The 19,294-nt window shown below is 37.8% G+C and overlaps 1 protein-coding gene across 2 annotated transcripts in view; it reads right to left on the reverse strand.

Annotated features, from left to right (window-relative positions):
* ADAMTS6 (ADAM metallopeptidase with thrombospondin type 1 motif 6) overlaps positions 1–19,294 on the reverse strand; it is a 257,026-nt gene that overhangs the window by 236,083 nt on the left and 1,649 nt on the right. Inside the window, exons 2-3 of one of the 2 annotated variants that reach the window (XM_040977601.1) lie at positions 10,555–10,929; positions 7,370–7,734 (exon numbers count right to left, since the gene is read on the reverse strand). In XM_040977601.1, the coding sequence (XP_040833535.1) occupies positions 7,370–7,734; positions 10,555–10,651 (462 nt within the window). In that variant the 5' untranslated portion in view covers positions 10,652–10,929. Of the gene's footprint in view, positions 1–7,369; positions 7,735–10,554; positions 11,766–19,294 lie in introns of those variants that run through there. The other variant, XM_040977602.1, reaches the window with a different exon arrangement.

Below are 19,294 nucleotides of genomic sequence, written 5' to 3' on the forward strand. Positions count from 1 at the left end.
AAGGACTTTAACCACTGCGCTATTGTGCCAAGCCCTAAAACACATCTTAATATTAATTTTTGTATGTTATCTGAACTCAGAAAGGTATCATATACATTTTCCTATTTGAGGCCAGTGGTTGGCATAACAGATTAAGTCATATGAGTGCCAGCTCATGTCCCAACTATTCCACTTGAGATCCATTTCACTGCTAACACACCTGGAAAAGCAAATGGAGGCAGCTCAAGTGCTTGGGCCTCTGACATCCATGCTGGGAGATATGCAAGAAGCTCCTGATTTCCGCCTGGCCCAGCCCCAGGGATTATGGCCATTTGGGGAAAAAAACGAGCAAATGGAAAACCTTTCTAACTTTGTCTCCCTCTCTAACTCTACCTTTGAAATAAATAAACCTTTAACATTTTTTCCTTATTGTTTGAAAAGGATGTCAAATACCTTCACAGGTGTGCAATGTATTATATTGCATATATTGTTTCTTCTAGTCTTCTACTTAACAACTTCATGAAGTAAAACTGATTTCATTTCTACATTGTGGACATAACTATATCCTCTGTGCAGATGTACAGTTTTTGTGAAAATGTATGAACCAATAAAAACAGGCAGAAGAAAGGCCAGAACTGTGGTACGGTTAAGCCACAGTTTACAATGTTGGCAACCCATTTCAAGAGTGCAGGCTCAAGTCTCAACACTCTACTTCTGATCTAGCTTCCTGCTAATGTGCCTGGAAAAGCACTGAAAGCTGACCAAGGTACTGGGGCCTCTGGCATATGTGTGAGAGACAAGCATCGAGTTCCTGGATCTTGGCTGTTGTGGCTATTTGGGAAGTAAACCAGCTTGGGAAGATCTTTATCTCTCTTATCTCAGTTATTCTGCCTTTAAATAAAACAAACAAACAAATCCTTTCAACAAAAATAGGTAGATTATTTATACGCTTTTCATGCTGAGCATCTGAACAACTTCCTGGTAGAATTTTCCATACTCTCTTTTTGTACTGTCAGCTGAACGAAAGCAAGATAGACCTTAGGAAGGCAAAAACCCCAAAAAACAACAAACTTCTTGCAAAGTTGTCAGATAAGGACACTAAGGAGAGATTAAAGTTCCATTGTGACAAACCCTGACACGTTTTCAGATGGAATAACAGGTCCAGAGGTGGAGGATTTTCCTGACATTATATAGAAGTGAGTGAAGGAGCTGAGAGTCTACAGTTTATCAATATCTTTTATTTTCAAATATACACTGGTTTGTTACATCTCAAGTCTTCAAAATGTTTTCCCTCTTCAACTAAACTGTTTTCTTAAGGCAAAAGTTTATATTCAAAATTTCTTTGACTCAGTTACAGCAGTAATGTCCCAGCTGTAACAGGTAGAAACAAGTTTTTTGATAAAAAATAGATTCAATGATAAGTGTTCTCTGCGTCAAAATTAAGAAGTTCTACCCTTGTCAAATAGTGCTTTCCTACGTACGGTACGTGTGAGGACTGATCTTAATCCAACTAATTTACCCTGTGGATAAAACACAAACACCTTCAGCTTACTTCCTCAGCTGGAAAAATGAAAAAGTCCCTCTAAATTAGTGGTTTTGAAACAGCACTTTGGAGAGCCCTAGGGGTTCAAGGGAAATGCCCTCAGGAGATTTCACCAGACAACAAAGGGACAACTGTGTGGCTTGGATTCCTGGACTTGGAAATCAGCTGTGCTTTTGTTGATCTATTTATTAGTTTTCACATAACATTTGTCAGTTTAAAACGATTTAATCATTTAAAAGATTGAAAACCTCTGGTCTAGATAATCTCCAAGGTTATTGAATTCTAAAGCTTTATCATGCTGTTATGGGAAATTCATGGTAAGTACCATGTGCTTGGGGGGGAAAAAAAAAAGACAGAATCAGAGTTCCAAGTTAAAGAAGCTGGCTGTCACCTACATGAAATGATCAAATGAATGCATTTTTAAAAGCCACTAGTCACTTCATGTTATTTTCACCATTTTTTTGGTCACAGTTGAAGGACAATAAAGTCCATTCATGGGGCAGGTGCTGTGGAGTAGGGAGTAAAAGCCCCACTTGCCATCCATTTGGGCACAGGTTTGTGCCCCAGCAGCTTGACTTTGTACCCAACTATTTGACAATAAGCTGGTAAAAGCAGTGGAAGATGATTCAAGTGACTGAACCACTGCTATCCACGTGGGAAATCTGGAAGAATCTTCTGGTTCCCAGCTTTAGCCTGGCCTAGCCCTGGGTGTTGCAAACATCTGAGCAGTAAACCAAAAGCACAGTGAGTTCTGGAGTCAGCATCATGGCATAGTAGTTTAAGCCATCCCAGCAGGACACCAGTTCATGTCCCAGGTGCGTCACTGCCAAACAAGCTCCCTGCTAATGACAGACCTGAGAATTAAAAAAAAAAAAAAAAAAGATGGTCCAAGTTCTTGAGCCCCTGTATCCATGTAGGAGACTTAGATGAAGCTTCTTGCTCCTGGCACCAGCCTGGTCCTATGTTAGCCATAGAGAGAAAAATCTTTCAACTGTTCACTCCCCAAATGGCCACAGCAAGCTGGAGCTGAGCTGATCGTAAGCCAGGAAATTCTTCTGGGCCTCCCATTCAGGCGCAGGGTCTCAAGGCTTTGGGCCGACCTCGACTGCTTTCCCAGACCACAAGCAGGGAGCTGGATGGGAGGTGGAGGAGCTGGGACGCAAACTGGTACCCATATGGGCTCCCAGTGCTTGAAGGGGGAGAATTAGCCAATTGAACCATTAAGTTGGGCCCTAAATAAATCCTTTTAAAAAATAGCTCCTATGTTAAAAGTAAGTACTGCCAGAAATAAATGCCATTAGCAGGCTCTAATACCTGAATATGAATACATAAACAATGTCTGAGAAAACGGAGCATAATTGCTGCAGAAAAGGGAGCAGTATAAATTTAATATGCAGAAGTAGGGTGTAGAGAGCTGCTCCAAAAGGCCAAGGCACTCAAGTCAAACTAACCTCTACAAAGAAGAAAGCTGACAGATCCCAGGCTAGGAACTTGGACTGCTAGGAGAAACGGAGTCAGAAGCCTGGTGAGTAAACGAAACGCTCAATTTCAGGAGTGGAAAGACTCTGGCAGAAAAATCCTGGAGAGCTCAGGTGTCAGATAGGCTAACAAATGTTAACACACATTATCACATCCCATCTGAACAGCTATTTGAAGTAAGTGCTGCTCTCAGCTCCACTTTGCAGATGGGAAACTGAGACTGCAAAGCCAAACAAACTCAGAGGAACATTAAAAAACAAACCCTTTTAGTTGACTTTGGAGCGTACGCTATTCACCATTATACTCTAATTCTCTTACACACTACTCATCAACCAATATGCTCTCAGACTGATCAGACAGAAGACTCTGAACCAGATGGCAGGGATTTAACACTGCAGCTGCTCTCTCATAGTGCTTACATTGTGGTGGGAGGAGCTACAGAAAAATGGAATTAACTAATTAGATATAAGAAAATTATGATCAGGTAGTGATACATGTTAAGCAGGGAAAGACGTAAGTGTAAGAGCAGTCAGAGAAATCACAAATGAGGCTACTGTACAAACCGTCACAAACTATTTGAACAGAAGCCTGTTCGGTGAGGGAGTTAGGCAAACTGATGCGACACACTCAAATGCAGAGGGAATAAGGTAGGAGTGTGCTTGCAACATTTGAGAACAGCAAGAAGCAACAGTGACTGGTGGGAAGTAAGGGGAAAGTGGCCCTAACACAAAGACACCAGAGGCCAGACATCTGAATTGGGAGTCTTGGAACACTGCATGCCTGGCAAGAACTCGACTTAAATCTTTCAGCATGCGCATACACCGCCCACTTGCTTTAGGACCAGCAGGACTAATTCTAGCACTCCCTTCGTTTCCTGCTGTGCCAATCCCTTTAAGAAGCCCAAGGTTAGAAACTGTATTCCATTTCCAACATGATCCTGTGCGTCGTATCTTATGATCCCACTTCTCTCCTTCACTTCTCCTTTTCCCTTTCAAACTCATGGCCAATCAACAAAATCCACACCCTCAGAATGTTCACTTCATCTTCCATAATTAAAAAACAAAAAAGCAACTGCAGATTCCTAAATGATACTCTTTCCACATTATCCACTACAACAGTGGCATTCTCCTTTGCAACATTCAAATGATTCTCTCCCTCAAAAGCTAAAAGGAAGGCAGAGGCCAAACGCCGTTGTATCTCATCTTGGATGGTTCAGGATGCAGTTCTGCCTCTGCTTGTGATCCAGCTTCCTGCTAATGTGCATCCTGGGAGGCAGTGAACGACAGAACAAGTAACCGGGCTCTAGACACCTGCGTGGCAAACTCAGATGGAGTTCCCGGCTCAGATTCAGCCTGTCTTCAGTACTTACAGTGCCAGTCTTCATACAGAACCTATTTTCTCCCACATCTTCTTTTTTTTTTTTTTTGCAAAGATTTATTTATTTTTATTACAAAGTCAGATACATAGAGAGGAGGAGAGACAGAGAGGAAGATCTTCCGTCTGATGATTCACTCCCCAAGTGAGTTGCACCAGGAACCTCTTCCAGGTCTCCCACACAGGTGCAGGGTCCCAAAGCTTTGGGCCATCCTCAAATGCTTTCCCAGGCCACAACCAGGGAGCTGGATGGGAAGTGGAGCTGCCGGGATTAGAACCGGCACACATATGGGATCCCGGCGCGTTCAAGGCGAGGACTTTGGCCACTAGGCCACGCCGCCGGGCCCTTCTCCCACATCTTCTAAATCATCTCCTTATCTCCAATTAATACTCTGCCCTAAAATTCCACAAGGGCCTTAGTTTTCTTTGGTTTTTCTAAATCTCAAACTTTTCTTACCACCTGTTAAAAAACTAGTGGCTGAATAATTAACATTAATGACCAATAAAAAAGGATTTAATCAATAACTAGGAATGGTATTCTTGCAAACGATTCGCAAATATTTTAACACACGGTCAATTTTAGGCCAAATTTATTTCCAATAATTTGCCTCAAAAAGCTGTATCTATTTTATACACTGAAGTCTTCACATTGCTTATACAGAAATAAATTAGCAATAAATGGACTCATATCTCTATATGAGTTAAACCTAAAACCTATAATCTAAGTAATTATTTTGGCTCATTTTATTTAACAATTATATGGAGTAGACAATCTGAGCAAACTGTTCTATAGCTAAAGACAAAATTCTCCATTGTGCCTTCTTTTCTTTTTCTAAAAAAAAAAAAAGTGGGTTTTTAATGTATTTATTTATTTGAGAGAGCAAGCTCCCATGTGCTGGTTTGCTCCTGAGACGCCTGCAACAGCTGGGCGCCCAATTCTAGCAGCAGGAACTCAGTCTCCCATTTGGATGACAGGCACCCCACCACTTGAACTATCACCCCGCCTCGGAAGGTCCTCATTAGAAGGAAACTAACTCAGGAGCTAGAGCTGGAAATCAAGTGCAGGCACTCCCATCAATCATTAGGCCAATGACTGCCCTTTTGTTTCTCTCCTTTTCTTCTATGCTATGTCTCTTGTATTGTTATCGTTATTGTTATTTAATAGAAAAGTAAAATCATGCAAAGCTCAAAATATTAACTAACCACAATTCCTCTGACAACTTTGGGAAATTCTACCCTCTGTATGTGAGCACAAAAGTCCAACTTAAATTCCAACATCTTTGATCACGTTTCACCCATGCTGATGCAGTTCTATTAGGTTTCAGTCCTCCCCAAATGTAGTATTAGGAAGGCATCACCATTCAAAATTCTAAAATTCATTTGCTGCTTCATAACAAAAACTGGTGAAAGCACGTAAGCTGTTGCCTTAGCTTCCGGATTAAAATGATTACGTGTAAAAATAATGCATGCGCATTTCATAAATCACCCATTAATCTTAAAGCACCTACAAAATAAACAAGATTTCCTGTGTAGTTTAGTCATATCATACAGTTCTCACAACCTTGCTTGCTTCAAATTCTTGACAAAGCTAGAAGCCTACTGCTGTCACAATCACATCCCCAAACACCCACTTTGTGCCACAATGCCTTAAATGAAGTAGCGCAACTGTGAGAACAATCACAATTAAGAACAAGCATGTTAGTTCTTAGTCCCCAGCATGATGGTTCAGTGGTTAAATCCTCGCCTGGCAAGTGCCGGGATCCCACATGGGTGCCAGTTCCTTTCTCGGCTGCTCTACTTCCCATCCAGCCCCCTGCTTGTGGCCTAGGAAAGCAGTAGAGGATGGCCCAAAGCCTGGGGACCCTGCACTTCACATGGAAAACTCTGCAGAATCTCCTGGCTCCTGGCTTACAATCGCCTTATCTCCAGCCGTTGTGGCCACTTGGGGAGTGAAACAGTGGACAAAGGATCCTTTTCTCTCTCTCTCTCTCTCTCTCTCTCTCTCTCTCTCTCCCTCTCCTTCTCTCTGTAAATCTGACTTTCCAATAAAAATAAGTTTAAAAAAAGTTGGCTCTTGAAAAGGTTCAACACTACTAGAGGCCTATTTGATAGTTCTTAAAAGTATTCTCAGGATTAAAACCTATTTAAATTCTAATCTAATTATATAGTTATCATATACTGATCCAAAAAATCAGTGTTATACTAATGAATAAATGTAGTTTATGAAAATACTACGTGGGCATCAAAATGCACTTGTTTGCATTGATAAAGCTTTAGTGGAACACCTACACTAATCTGAACAGGAGGGAAGCAGCAGAGAGGTACAGGCATATGCTGTGATCTGAACCTATTCCCACGTGCAACTTCGAACTCTGTGTTTACCATTAGACTACAAAGTATTGCAATGCGGAAATCCTGAACACTTGGACCCATTTTCTGAGTAACATAAGATTTCTTAGCAATCTTTCCCATTTAGGTATTAGGAAAACTATTTCATACCTATTGACATTAAAGATTTTGCTTCAAGAACCTGTAACCTATATAAACAATAAGTAACCGTAAGCTGTGCTATATGTCAGAGAAAGATATCACAGAAGAAATCTAAAGAGGACTCACTCTCTTTTGACATAGTACACACGTGCATGCAAAGAAATTTCAAAACTCTTGACCAATGACTAAGATTTTTTGTACATAAAATAGATACCTTATTTGAACAGAAAAGTTAACCCTAAAAGGAAGCCTAAGATTTCATTCATTTTTTCCATTAATGGCTTCAAGAACTATTATTTGAAAACTAAATAAAACATTATTTTAAAATATAATCAAAAGCAAAGGCAACCGAAATGAAAAATTCTAGACTATCATCTTCCTGCTTAAACCACACCCTCCACCCTCCCCACCCCACCCCACCACATACACTTACTCGATCTGAGCAGAAATATACACTGTAAACTTATTTTCTCATTGGAAATTTAAAATATAGCATCTACTTACCAATCCAACACAGTTGCTGAGGGCCACTTTAGTTGTACTACGTTGATCTTGCAAGTATCCTGTGTAATGACAGTTGTCTAAAAAATCATGTTTCCACTGGGGTCCATCTTTTCCCCAATATTCTACTGTAAAATGTTTGGACACAAAATCTGTATTGAGAGTCAAGTTTAGGTGAAAGTGTTTGCCATAGGCTGAAAGCTTAAAAAATAACTTAGATACTGCCTGCTGTGGATCAATTGGGTCCATACTCCGTCTTCTCCTTGAGTGTTTATCATTTTTCACAGTAAAGCTGAGAAAAGCTCCATTCTGATCAACCCTTATGGGAATAGTTAGCTGGTAGTGTTCAAGATAAGTCAGGAATTCCTCTTTGTAATCACAAGGCAGGGAATCCAGAAAAAACACATAGAAGAAAATAATATTTAACGGAACAAAGAAATAGCAATACAAACAACAAACCTCAGGTTAAATACTATGCATTATTTTACGTGTGGTGTAGACAAATATCCTGTTCTCTCTGATATAAGGCAATCTCCTTACAAAATACAAGATCAATAGCCTCTCAATACTGTTTTTCCTGCACTTCATGGGTTTTGAAATCTTTGTTTTTATTTTCATTTTTTCAAAATAGTTTCTTTTCTCTTATTAAATTATTCACTGGCATGTAGATCATACAGTCGGATCATTTTCTCCAAGAAGGTTTTTGTGTTCTTTTTCATTTCTTCAGAGACGCAATGGTCATTCAGTAGCATGTTATTTAACTTCATGGTGTTATAAAAATGTTTAAACTTTATTCTTCTTGTTCATTTTGTTTTATGACTTTTCATTTAAGGGGACCTATTATAACTTATAGTACAGATGTGAAGATTCAATGCAGTGTGCATCTCCACTTCCAGATCTAAGATTCCCAATGAGACTGTTAAATATATCTTGATAATAGGACACTGTACTCTCTGCCATTGTCCATACTTGCAATGTCAGGACACACCTAAATAACAGAATGATGGACATATGACTGCTTATGAAGGACTGCTCCATTATAATAAAATAGGGCAAATCAGTGAGGTGGAGAGGATAAGGAAAATTCCAGAGCCTATAGAATAGTATCATTAAAAAATTTAAAATAAATACATTAATTTAAAAGTGATGATATATGGAAATGAAAGAAAAAAATTTAAAACATAAATATCAATTTTAATTGTTTAATTCTTTATGATAACACTATTTTAAATTATCTGTGGACTATTTTTCTTCTTTAAATTTAATTTTTAAAACATGAAATCTAAGAGCTAAATTCTACAGCAGGTAGGACCACTTCACATTGAAACAAAAAAACAATGTAAAGTACAAATATGCAAAAGAGTTTACTTCAGACTATACTTATTTTTGAAAGTTATCCAAAAGAGTTTACATAGAACACCTATTGCCTTGGGGAAAATATTTTTTTAAATCATCAATGGTAATGTAAAACATTATAGCCACTTTGGATAACAGTCTGACAGTTCCTCAGAATGTTAAGCATATTATCATCTGATTTAGTAATCTCACTGATATTTGAGAAAAATAAAACACAGATCCATACCAAAATCTATGCATGAATGTTTACACCAGTACTACTCATGATAGTTTTTAAAAAAATGCTAATGATCCAAATTTCCATTAACTGATGATAAAACAGAATGAGGTGTACCCATATAATGTAATATTATTTTACTTAATATTAGAGAAAAAAATCATTTCTGATACATGCTGCGACATGAAACTTTATAACTGTCATTACAAAGTTGGCTATCTAATATCATGAAAACACTATGTTAAGTAAAAGAGGCCAGTCAAAAAAGACCATATACTGTATCATTCTATTTTTTCTATCATATCAATTATATGATACATCCAGAATAGGCAAATCTTCAGATACGTAAGTTCGGGGGTTAATGGGTGGCCTATACTTGAGAGCGGAGGGAGATTTGCAGGAAATTTGAAAATGATGCTAATGGCTAGAGTTCCTTTTTGTAGTGATGAAAATACTCTACAATTCATTATGGCAATCATTACAACTTGGAAAATACTTAAACCATCTGTCTGTGCCCTTTAAATGGGTGAACTGTATATTAAGAGTATTATATCTCAATAATGGTGTTAGAAATCATGACTGGCTAAAATTTCAAAGGAATATTAAATGCATTTTCATCATTTTCTTCATTATACACACTCAGTATTACCCTTCCACTTTCTTAGGCATATTTTCCTTCAACTATGCTTATCACTGAGAGAAAGCAAATGTTTTCCTACCGTCTACTGCCTCTACTGGAGTACACTCATACATATCAACTCCCATAACCAAGTGGAAATAAAAATGGAAGGCATTTTATGTTGCTTCTTACAATTTTTTTTAATAAAGGGTTTCCTACTAAACACTATAGCTTTCACGACCTACTTTGAGAGCCACATATTTTAACATGGACTTTTAGGTACATACATCAACCCACAATGGTCTGGGGAATCTGACTTAGCAGCACCAAAATCCAATCTGTACTGTGTTTTCATGCAAAGGAAACCAAAGGCTTGCTTTTCAATAATTCGATAAGAATTGGAGCAGACCATGGAAAAACATTGCATTCACTACGAGAACTTGACTTTGAAGACCATTTCTACAACATAAAGTTAATTCCATATTAAAATTATAAGGTCTAGAATTTTAAAAGTTGGCCATTTTACAACATTACTCTTTTAGTCAGATTCTAGTCTTTAGACCAGAATTGTTAAGTTTGAAAAATTGTTTTCTCATAAGAGATCTCAATAAAAAGTTTCAGAATTCATCTGGTTTCTTCCTTTTCTTCAATATGCCCTTAGAATTTTTTCTTTGAATGTGACTTTTTCCATAAACTCTAGCAAGGTATAAGTCTATTAAAATTAAGGCTTCAGGAAAAGTGCCTACCTGGGGTCTATCACTTTCCAAGAAAGCCCAATCAACTTTAGAGACCCTCCTCCCTCCCCCCTTCCCCGAATATTAAAAAGGCTCTGTGGGGCAAATTTGGAGACTTTCTTGTCCCTTAACATTTATGAAACTACCACTGGACTAACAACAGGCTTCTGTTCCTATCACTACTGCTTACCCAAACTAAATAGTAAATTTTTAAAATCTAATCGTTAACAATTTTGTCAGTTTTGAAAAGTGGGAATCCTACCTTGAGAACTGTATGAAAGTCTGTGTTCAGGATGAAACTCCGATGAAGCCATGATGAGGCTCAGAATCCATGTCAACGTCTTCCACAAAATTTCCATAATTTAGAAAACTAGATGATGTTTTGGAGGGCTACCTATGTGCTAGAGAGTCAATTCCGCACCCAAATCGAAGCATAACAGTTTTATTTCTGTAAAACTTGTTGAAAATTGTTATTAGATGTTCCACTGTTTAGCAGGCACTTTTTTCCAATAGCCCATACTTTCTTCTACATTGGGATTCATTTTCTCAATCCGAAGTGAAAAAAAGATAGTGACGTAAAATGTTCACAAACAAAGCGTTAGGCTGATTAGTTACTAAAATATGGCCATTTTTTAACCTAGGAGGGGAAAAATTAAGTTAATCAAAAATATTCTCAATGGACAGACCTACATATCACAGAATGTTTGCCAAAGCACATAACTACAAAATTTTCTAATACAATTTAAAAAAAAAAACAACATTGTTCTTTATAGTCTAAATAAACTTTCACAAGACTAAACACAGAATTAGAGACCTAAATAGTTAGCAGGGAAATGCCACAGTGACTTAAGCAATCAAAGAAAGAATCTGAAGAAGAACCATAATTCTTTTCATTAAATGTTGAAGATAACAATGAATGAGTAGCATCAGCTAACCTCCTTTGGATAAAAGAAAACGTAGACTTCACAGTCCAAGTTAATTATACGTGACAGGAATAATCCCACTTTTAAAGATTATTTATTAATGTGAAAGGCAGAGACAGTGAGAGATCTTTCATCCCCTGATTGACTTCTCAAATGGCTGCAACAGTCAATTCCGCTCCAAGCCAAAGCCAGGAGCAGGCATTCAGACTTGCTGCACAGGTGGCGAGGACCCAGGCAGGAGTGGGTAAGCAGTCCTGGCAGTGGTGTGGCAGTGGGGTGGCAGTGGGGTGGCAGTGGGTTAAGCAGTCACTAGCAGCACCTGCACCGGAATGCCAGTTCAAACCCTGGCTACTCTGCTTCTGATTCAGGTTTCTGCTAATGCCCTGGGGAAGCGGAAGATGATAACATTCTTAAACACACTCTGTCAATCCATTCATACCCAGAAATTGCTGTGTTCCGTTATAAGGCACCTATCCCTTTAATCTGACAAAAGAAACTTAGCAACTACTATCTGTGAACAATCAGCATCACAAATTCCACTTCTAAAATGTTGAACTATTACTTACACAAAGATTTGATTTTATTTGGAAGTCTTAGATGACCTATAAAGTAATTTATATGAAGCAATTTCAGCTCTCTAGAATGTACCTGAAAAGAAACTTTCAAATCTCATTTAAGGCACTGCAAGAAATTTCACATCCTATCTCATATACTTTACTTTCAGCTAACAACCTCATTCACAGAGTCTTGCACTCACATTTCACACATAACACTGGCATATTGGTCACCTGATTTCTCAGTACACAACACAAAAGAACAAAAGAACAAAATCACTAAAGAACTAAAATCTAGCTTTGTAACAACAAGATCATAACTAAAACAACCAACCAACCAACCCTAAAAATTGTTTTAGAAACCCTCAAGTAACACACTTGTGGGTATAGGCAAAGGGTTCTTGCACAGTTTAATAGTTCCTACTGTGCACATAACTGTGTTACAGCTCAATACCTGATATTCACAGTATTATGTCTAAGATAAGGATAAAAAGTTGGAGATGTCTGGGCCCAGCACGATGGCTTAGGGGCTGAAATCTTTGCCTTGCATATGCCAGGATCCCATACTGGTGCCAGCTCCTACCCCAGCTGCTCCACTCCCCATCCAGCTCCCTGCTTGTGGCCTGGAAAAGCAGCAGAGGATGGCCCAAAGCCTTGGGACCCTGTACCCATGTGGGATCTTGGAAGAATCTCCTGGCTCCTAGTTTCGGATCAGCTCAGCTCTGGGCATTGGGACCACTTGGGGAGTAAAACAGTAGACAGAAGATCTTCCTCTCTTTCTCTTTCTCTTTATAAATGCACCTTTCCAATAAAAAAAATACAATCTTTAAAAACATAAAGACTTTAAGTAAGATTAATTACTTGCAATAAGATATTGGAAATATTTTTATCCCAAGTCCCTGAGATATGCAATTATCCTCCAATAAGTGCTTACTATGTATTTATTGATTGAATAATTGATAAAAATAAAGAACAGCGATTTAAAATAAATAACCTAAGCAAATAAAAGAATACTTATAATTAACTAAAAAATTAATTTATGTGGAATACTTCATTCCCTATGGTACTAGAAATACCGGTTATTACAACTTTTAAAACAACCACAAGTCCTGAACATTCCTCATATCTGCCTCCACACATTATTAAACTTCCAAGCCTTGAAAAACTAATCCATTAATCAACAAATATTGTGTTATCTTACCATGTTTAAAAGGCGATGTAACAATTCAGAATACAGAAAGGATTAAGGGAGACAGAAAAGATTAAAACATAATCCTTGTCCTCAGGGAGCTCATAATCTAAATAAAGAAGAAACAAAATCAAGACAGACCGATGATGACACAGTGAAGTCATGAAACATTATTTCCAAGATGTCGGAGAAGAAACATGATTTCTGGGTCAGAAAATAGGAATCTGGTAAGAATTCTAGTAAAGGAGCATTTTGAAACGGGTCCTAGAAGATGACTAGCATTCACAAGTCAAACTGCTAGAAGAAATCGTTACACATGCAGTACCATTCTACAAAATCTAGGTGTCAAGTGAAAGAGAAAAACAGTATTATTAAGAATAACAGCAATTACAAAGTAGGCTCCAGTATAGAAGATCAACAGGTGCTATCTGGTAAGGCAGTTTAAGGTCAGAACAGAACTAAAAAACTTGAAATACATTTGATCGCTTCCAATCTTCACTACAGTCCTGTAAAGCAGGCATTACTGCCCCACAGCAAAGCACCCTGAGTGTCTCCAAGATTCTACCTCCTAACATCCATTATCTAATCCACTCCCACGGAATCATTTAACTCTTTTTTAAAACTGTATTTCACATTTATTCTTTAATGATTTCACTAAGTTAATTTAATGCTAAGCATCATTATGACTATTGGTATTGAAAACTACGAGCTCCTTCTACAAGGACCTCAGTACTCTATACTCCAATGGGTTACTGAAATCGTCGGATAGGAAAGGGCCTTAAGAGTAGCATAATTGTGGATGTAAATTGGCACTACTTCTTATTAACAGAGCTAGAAAGGGACATTTTATAGTGTTTAAAAGACTTTCCAAAAACAGAATTCACAATCCCTCAAGGAATTGATATCCTCACCCTTATAATAGGGTTCTTCAGCTCTACCGAAGCCCATAAGTTGTCCATGCTTCTCATCCGCTTGGTCTGCATTCGGTGAGAAGAGAAAGTTATCCATCTTTCTCTAGTAAGAACTCTTCATCCTAAAAAGCTATTAACACCTTACTCTTCTAGTGTGAAGCCAGAATAAAACCTGAACCAGGTTTTTTGTTTTTCTTATTAATGTCCTCAGTGACTCAAAGGTCACACAATGGTTTGCTTCAGGAAGATCTTTGATTTTTCTTTTCCAGTTTTTTCAGCCACACATTAGTTATTTGGTAGCATGTTATTTAACTTCATGCTGTTGTAAATTTTCCATCTTTCTGTTGCTGATTTTGTTTTATGGCTTTTCATTTAAAGGGACTTACAGTAAATGCGTAGTAGAAACTATCATACAGATGTGAAGATACAATGCAGTATGCATCTCTACTTCCAAATCAAAGATGAACTCCCAATGAAACTGCTAAATATATATTGATAATAGGCTACTGGACTCTGCCACTGTCCATATCTACCATGTCAGGATACACTTAAATAGCTAAACGATGGACTTATGACTAATTGTGAAGCACTATAATATTATGAGGGAAATCGGGGAGGAGGGGAGGCTGTGGTGTGGATTTGAGGAAGGGGTACAGGAAATCCCAAAGCCTATGGAACTTTATCATGGACTAATAAATCAAATTTTAAAAAACTGAATTATTGGGACCAGCAGCGTGGCCTAGCAGCTAAAGTCCTTGCCTTGAATGCGCCGGGATCCCATATGGGCGCCGGTTCTAATTCCAGCAGCTCCACTTCCCATCCAGCTCTCTGCTTGTGGCCTGGTAAAGCAGTGGAGGATGGCCCAAAGCCTTGAGACCCTGCACGCATGTGGGAGACCTGGAAGAAGTTCCTGGATCCTGGCTTCGGATTGGCATAGCATCAGCCATTGCGCTCACTTGGGGAATGAATCATCAGACAGAAGATCTTTCTCACTGTCTCTCCTCCTCTCTGTATATCTGCTTTTCCAATAAAAAATAAATAAAGAAATCTTAAAAAAAAAAACTGAATTATTTAATTCTAATCAAGAAAATATACTTCAATGTTCAAGGGATGCCATTTTTGTGATTAGATGATAAAATGTTAGAATTTCCATCTTGCTAGCAGACTTTCATTGGTTTAAAAGAAACAACCTCTCCCATATAAAGAGGTCTACATGGCAAGGCACAGAGAAAGGAGCCCAGATACCACCAGCAGGCAACATGGTCCTCATCCAAACGCATTCAAGAGCCTGGAGCCTGCCCGTCAACACGTGAGTTAGAGCATTCTCTTTCCCTAGCGGAGGCTCCCATGAAGACCCCATTCCTATCAACACACTACAAGCTTAGGAGAAATCCTAAAGCAACAGGACTTAGCTATGCCATGGTCAAACTCCTAACTCACATACACTGAGATAATTAGTTAATATTATGGTAATATTGCCACTAGTTTCAGTTAACAAGCCAATTCTTAAGGATGTTAGATAGCCAGCAAACAATGAAACCCAGATTCACATACAACGTTTCTGGCTCTAAACCCAAATTTTATTTACTTGGGCAAGTGTTGTGGTACAGCAAGTTAAGCTGCTTCTTGGAAGACACGAATCCCTTATCAGATTACTATCTGAGTCCCAGCTACTCCGTTTTCGATCCACCCCTCTGCTAATGCATCAAGGAAGCTGCAATCAATGGCTCAAGTATTTAGGTCCCTGCAAATCACACGGGGGATCCTGATGGAGTTCCTGGCTCCTGGTTTCAGCCTGGCCTGATCCCAACCAAATAAACAGTTGGAAAACATCTGTCTGCAACCTACTCTTTTTCTGTCAGTTTAAAACAATGTATTATTTAAAAATAAAATAAATAAATTCCAGGAATTATATCATACTTTCACTTTAAGGTGCTGCAACTTAAAATATTTCATATTAGATGCATATAATCATATAATCAACATCAACATGCTCATAAACAGCATTGGTATTTCATGTAAACAGCTTTTAACAACTTTACACATAACAATTATTTCACCTTAAAATTATCTTTACAGGGCGTGGCACAGTAGCCTAGTGGCTAAAGTCCTTCCTTGCAAGCACCAGGTTCCCACACAAGTGCCAGTTCATATCCCGGCAGCTCTACTTCCCATCCAGCTCCCTGCTTGTGGCCTGGGAGAGCAGCCAGAGACGTCCCAAAGCCTTGGGACCCTGCACCTGTATGGGAGACCCAGAAGAAGTTCCTGACTCCTGATGAGTCAGATGAGTTCAGCTCTGGTCACTGGGGCTACTTGGGGAGTGAACCAGCAGACAGAAAATCCTTCTCTCTGTCTCTTTCTCTTTTTCTCTGTAAAATCTGACTTTCTAATTAAAATAAATAAATCTTTTTTTAATTAGCATTACAAATATTTGGGCAACACAACAGATACTATATATCCTTTCTCAGGGAAAAATTCATAAAGAGATTAATTGATGCCTCTGTTCAATACCATTAATTAGTTATCTCTATTTCTAACCTACTTATACACAGTTTCCATACTCCAAACCTTTCCATGAGACATTAGAGTATCATTGTTGCTTATTTAGATAATATTCATTCTCATTATTTTGATCATTTTCAAATCACTAAATTGTTTGGATAAAAATGTCTGCCATTAAATGAGTCCCCCAAGTACTTTAAATTATAATCGTCCTTTAAAGATGAATATATTATTAACACATCTGAGTTAATTTTTGTACTGAACCATTCCTTATTTTGATCCTATTTTCTCACACTTTGAAACCAATGGTAAACTGGAAAAAAAATTAGTTGGTTGAATTTGATAAATGTCCTGCCCTACACCCTTATCTAATATCATTCTGGAAATACCCAAGTTAACTAAACCAGCAACATTGAGGGAAAAAAAGTAGTTACTATTACAGCCAGAAGTAGACTAATGATTTAAAGATTTGAAGCACACACACATACACACACAAAGGGCTTTGAAGCATGGTAGACAAAGTGAGAATTGAAACAAAACAAAGTTACAGTCTTAAGTCTACTACTATATACAGTAACTAGCATCTGCCATTCAATAAATTTGATGGTGGGTGCTTTTCCCCACTCTTTCTCACTCCACAAAATCCTCTGATGCTTAGTAAGGTACTTAACATCAAATAAATGAGCTACCTAGAACTCAACTGAAAGCAGCACAACAAACATATCTTACCACTCTTAGTCACCAACATGATGAAAAGTGAATGAGCTAACCTACGTTCTGACACCTGCTGAGGAGGTTAATCTGGTTCCCATAAACAAATCTGTAACAGACTTAGATTTTTCCAGATACAGTTTCCAAAGTTCAGACTGACATTAAAATACCAGAAATCATTACGTACAATGCAACAATGCCTTTAAGTTACATAGCAGAAGCATTACTATGTTGTGGAAAGTACAAAGGCTTTGAGAACTGGCTTAACCCCAAGTTAACACACCTCTCTGGATCTGTTTGTTCATCTACAAAATCAAGATAAAGATACATCTTTGCAAAAACTTGTTGAGTGATTACATTGGATCAGACATAAGTGTAGAGTCCTGCACACATGACATTAAGGACTATTCAAAGGTCTTTCTTGAAAAGGTTTCACATTGCTCCTTTCATAAGAAATACAGAATAGTTGATCAAGTGGCGTATGAGTCAATCAGCTATGCCATATTGTCTTCTAAGTAAATGGTCCAGGGGGTCTTCAAAAAGCTCACAAAAATCCTCATTATGAAAAACTGCATGGATTTTCTTGATACCAAATTAAATGTATCTCTTAATTCCATTTTTTCATGAATTTTGTGAAGTATCCTAAGAAGGAAACAATTGCACTTGTGACTATCTAAAATTTAAAAATAGAATTTAAAAAATTGATGTCACTTTGATTTTTTTCCCCTAATATAAATGTTTCATCTTAATATAAATGCACCAGCCAGAAAAGTCAGAGTATCATTTACATACTTCCATGAATCCAAACAACACTAGCTACAACAAAACAGAAGTAAAACCAGACAACTTGCACTACAACAATTCCCCCAGTATTCTGCCCTGGCCAAAGGTCTTTTCCCTCTATCATCTTTGCTTCCCACTCAAGTGATCTGAGTGTAGCCAAGGCAATAATTTCCTCTCGTGAACTATTATTATGGAGCTAAAGAACAAGAATAACATCCTTCTTCACTTCTTTCATCCATCTTAACTCTGCTTATTTATTTTCAGGCTGATTTGGTCTCCATGCAAAAAGCAACAATTCCATACTTCCTCTGGATATTCAACTTTTACATGTGGAAATTAACTTTTTATTTCAATTCCCATTTATTCCAAACAATAAATATTTACTGTCAGCAATTAATTGCTAAGAACACAGCAAGATTTCTAAATACCAAGATTTCCAGGTCATTTATAAATTTTCTGAGGCTGGTCTACAAAGCAATACACAAGTAAGTACAAATTATTCAAAACTTAGCTATCAGTAGAAGCAGAAGAGTTAAAAACAAAAGTACAAAATGTGATTTACAAAAAATCAAGCCCTAAATCAATATAAGTCCAATATTGTTTTTCCATAGAAAACAAAGCTAATTTATGTTATTTGTATTAAAACTTCTGAAAAACAGAGGTAACATCTTTTTCCACTTGAAGTTAGGTGGATATGATGCTAACCATGTCTCTTGGTGAACTTAGAACTACGCACTTCCTCTCTTCCTCTCTCCTAAAAATATTCCAAATATGCCTTCAGCTATATTAATATGTTCATTTTCTTCAGTCTCACTAAAGTCACAAACAGGGTAAGATTTGGCAGACAGACACATCCTAAACCACGAGTAGCTGCTGGTGGTTGCCAAGGAAATGAAGAGGAAGTGGTAACAGTAGACAAGAGGAGTAATTAATCTTACAGGTATTGGACCAAATATGAAAGCATTCTAATATTTTAGGTCTGAAGGTTGTAGGTTTTCCTCTTGGGGTTCACAAAGCACAAATAACATGATATAGATGTCATCTGTTGCCAAATCTAGCAAATGAATAAATTTATTTGAAATCATGTCTTTAGCTCCAAAGCACCAATGATCACACTTAAGCACTAACTTCACATTAACCAATCATATTTTAATGAAACAGAGGAAAACCGTGATCTCTAAAATGGATTTTCTCTTAATTTCCCTTAACTATTACCTTGATTTCTCTCACAAAAACTTTAAGAACTGTCATTCCAACATTCTAAAAAAAAAAAAATCAGTTCAAAAAGCTTGCTCTTAAAACATACTGAAAAGCACAAACTCCGGTGTCTTTTTAAAAATTTCCAAATCATGATTCAGTTTTTTTCTCCCCCCCCCCACTCTCTAGTCTCCCCCCACCCCCGCCTCCCGCCATCCACTTCACCCAGACA

Source organism: Ochotona curzoniae, unplaced genomic scaffold (genome assembly GCF_017591425.1).
Source record: "Ochotona curzoniae isolate NIBS_2020 unplaced genomic scaffold, NIBS_Ocur_1.0 contig_2754, whole genome shotgun sequence".
Lineage (NCBI taxonomy): Eukaryota > Metazoa > Chordata > Mammalia > Lagomorpha > Ochotonidae > Ochotona > Ochotona curzoniae.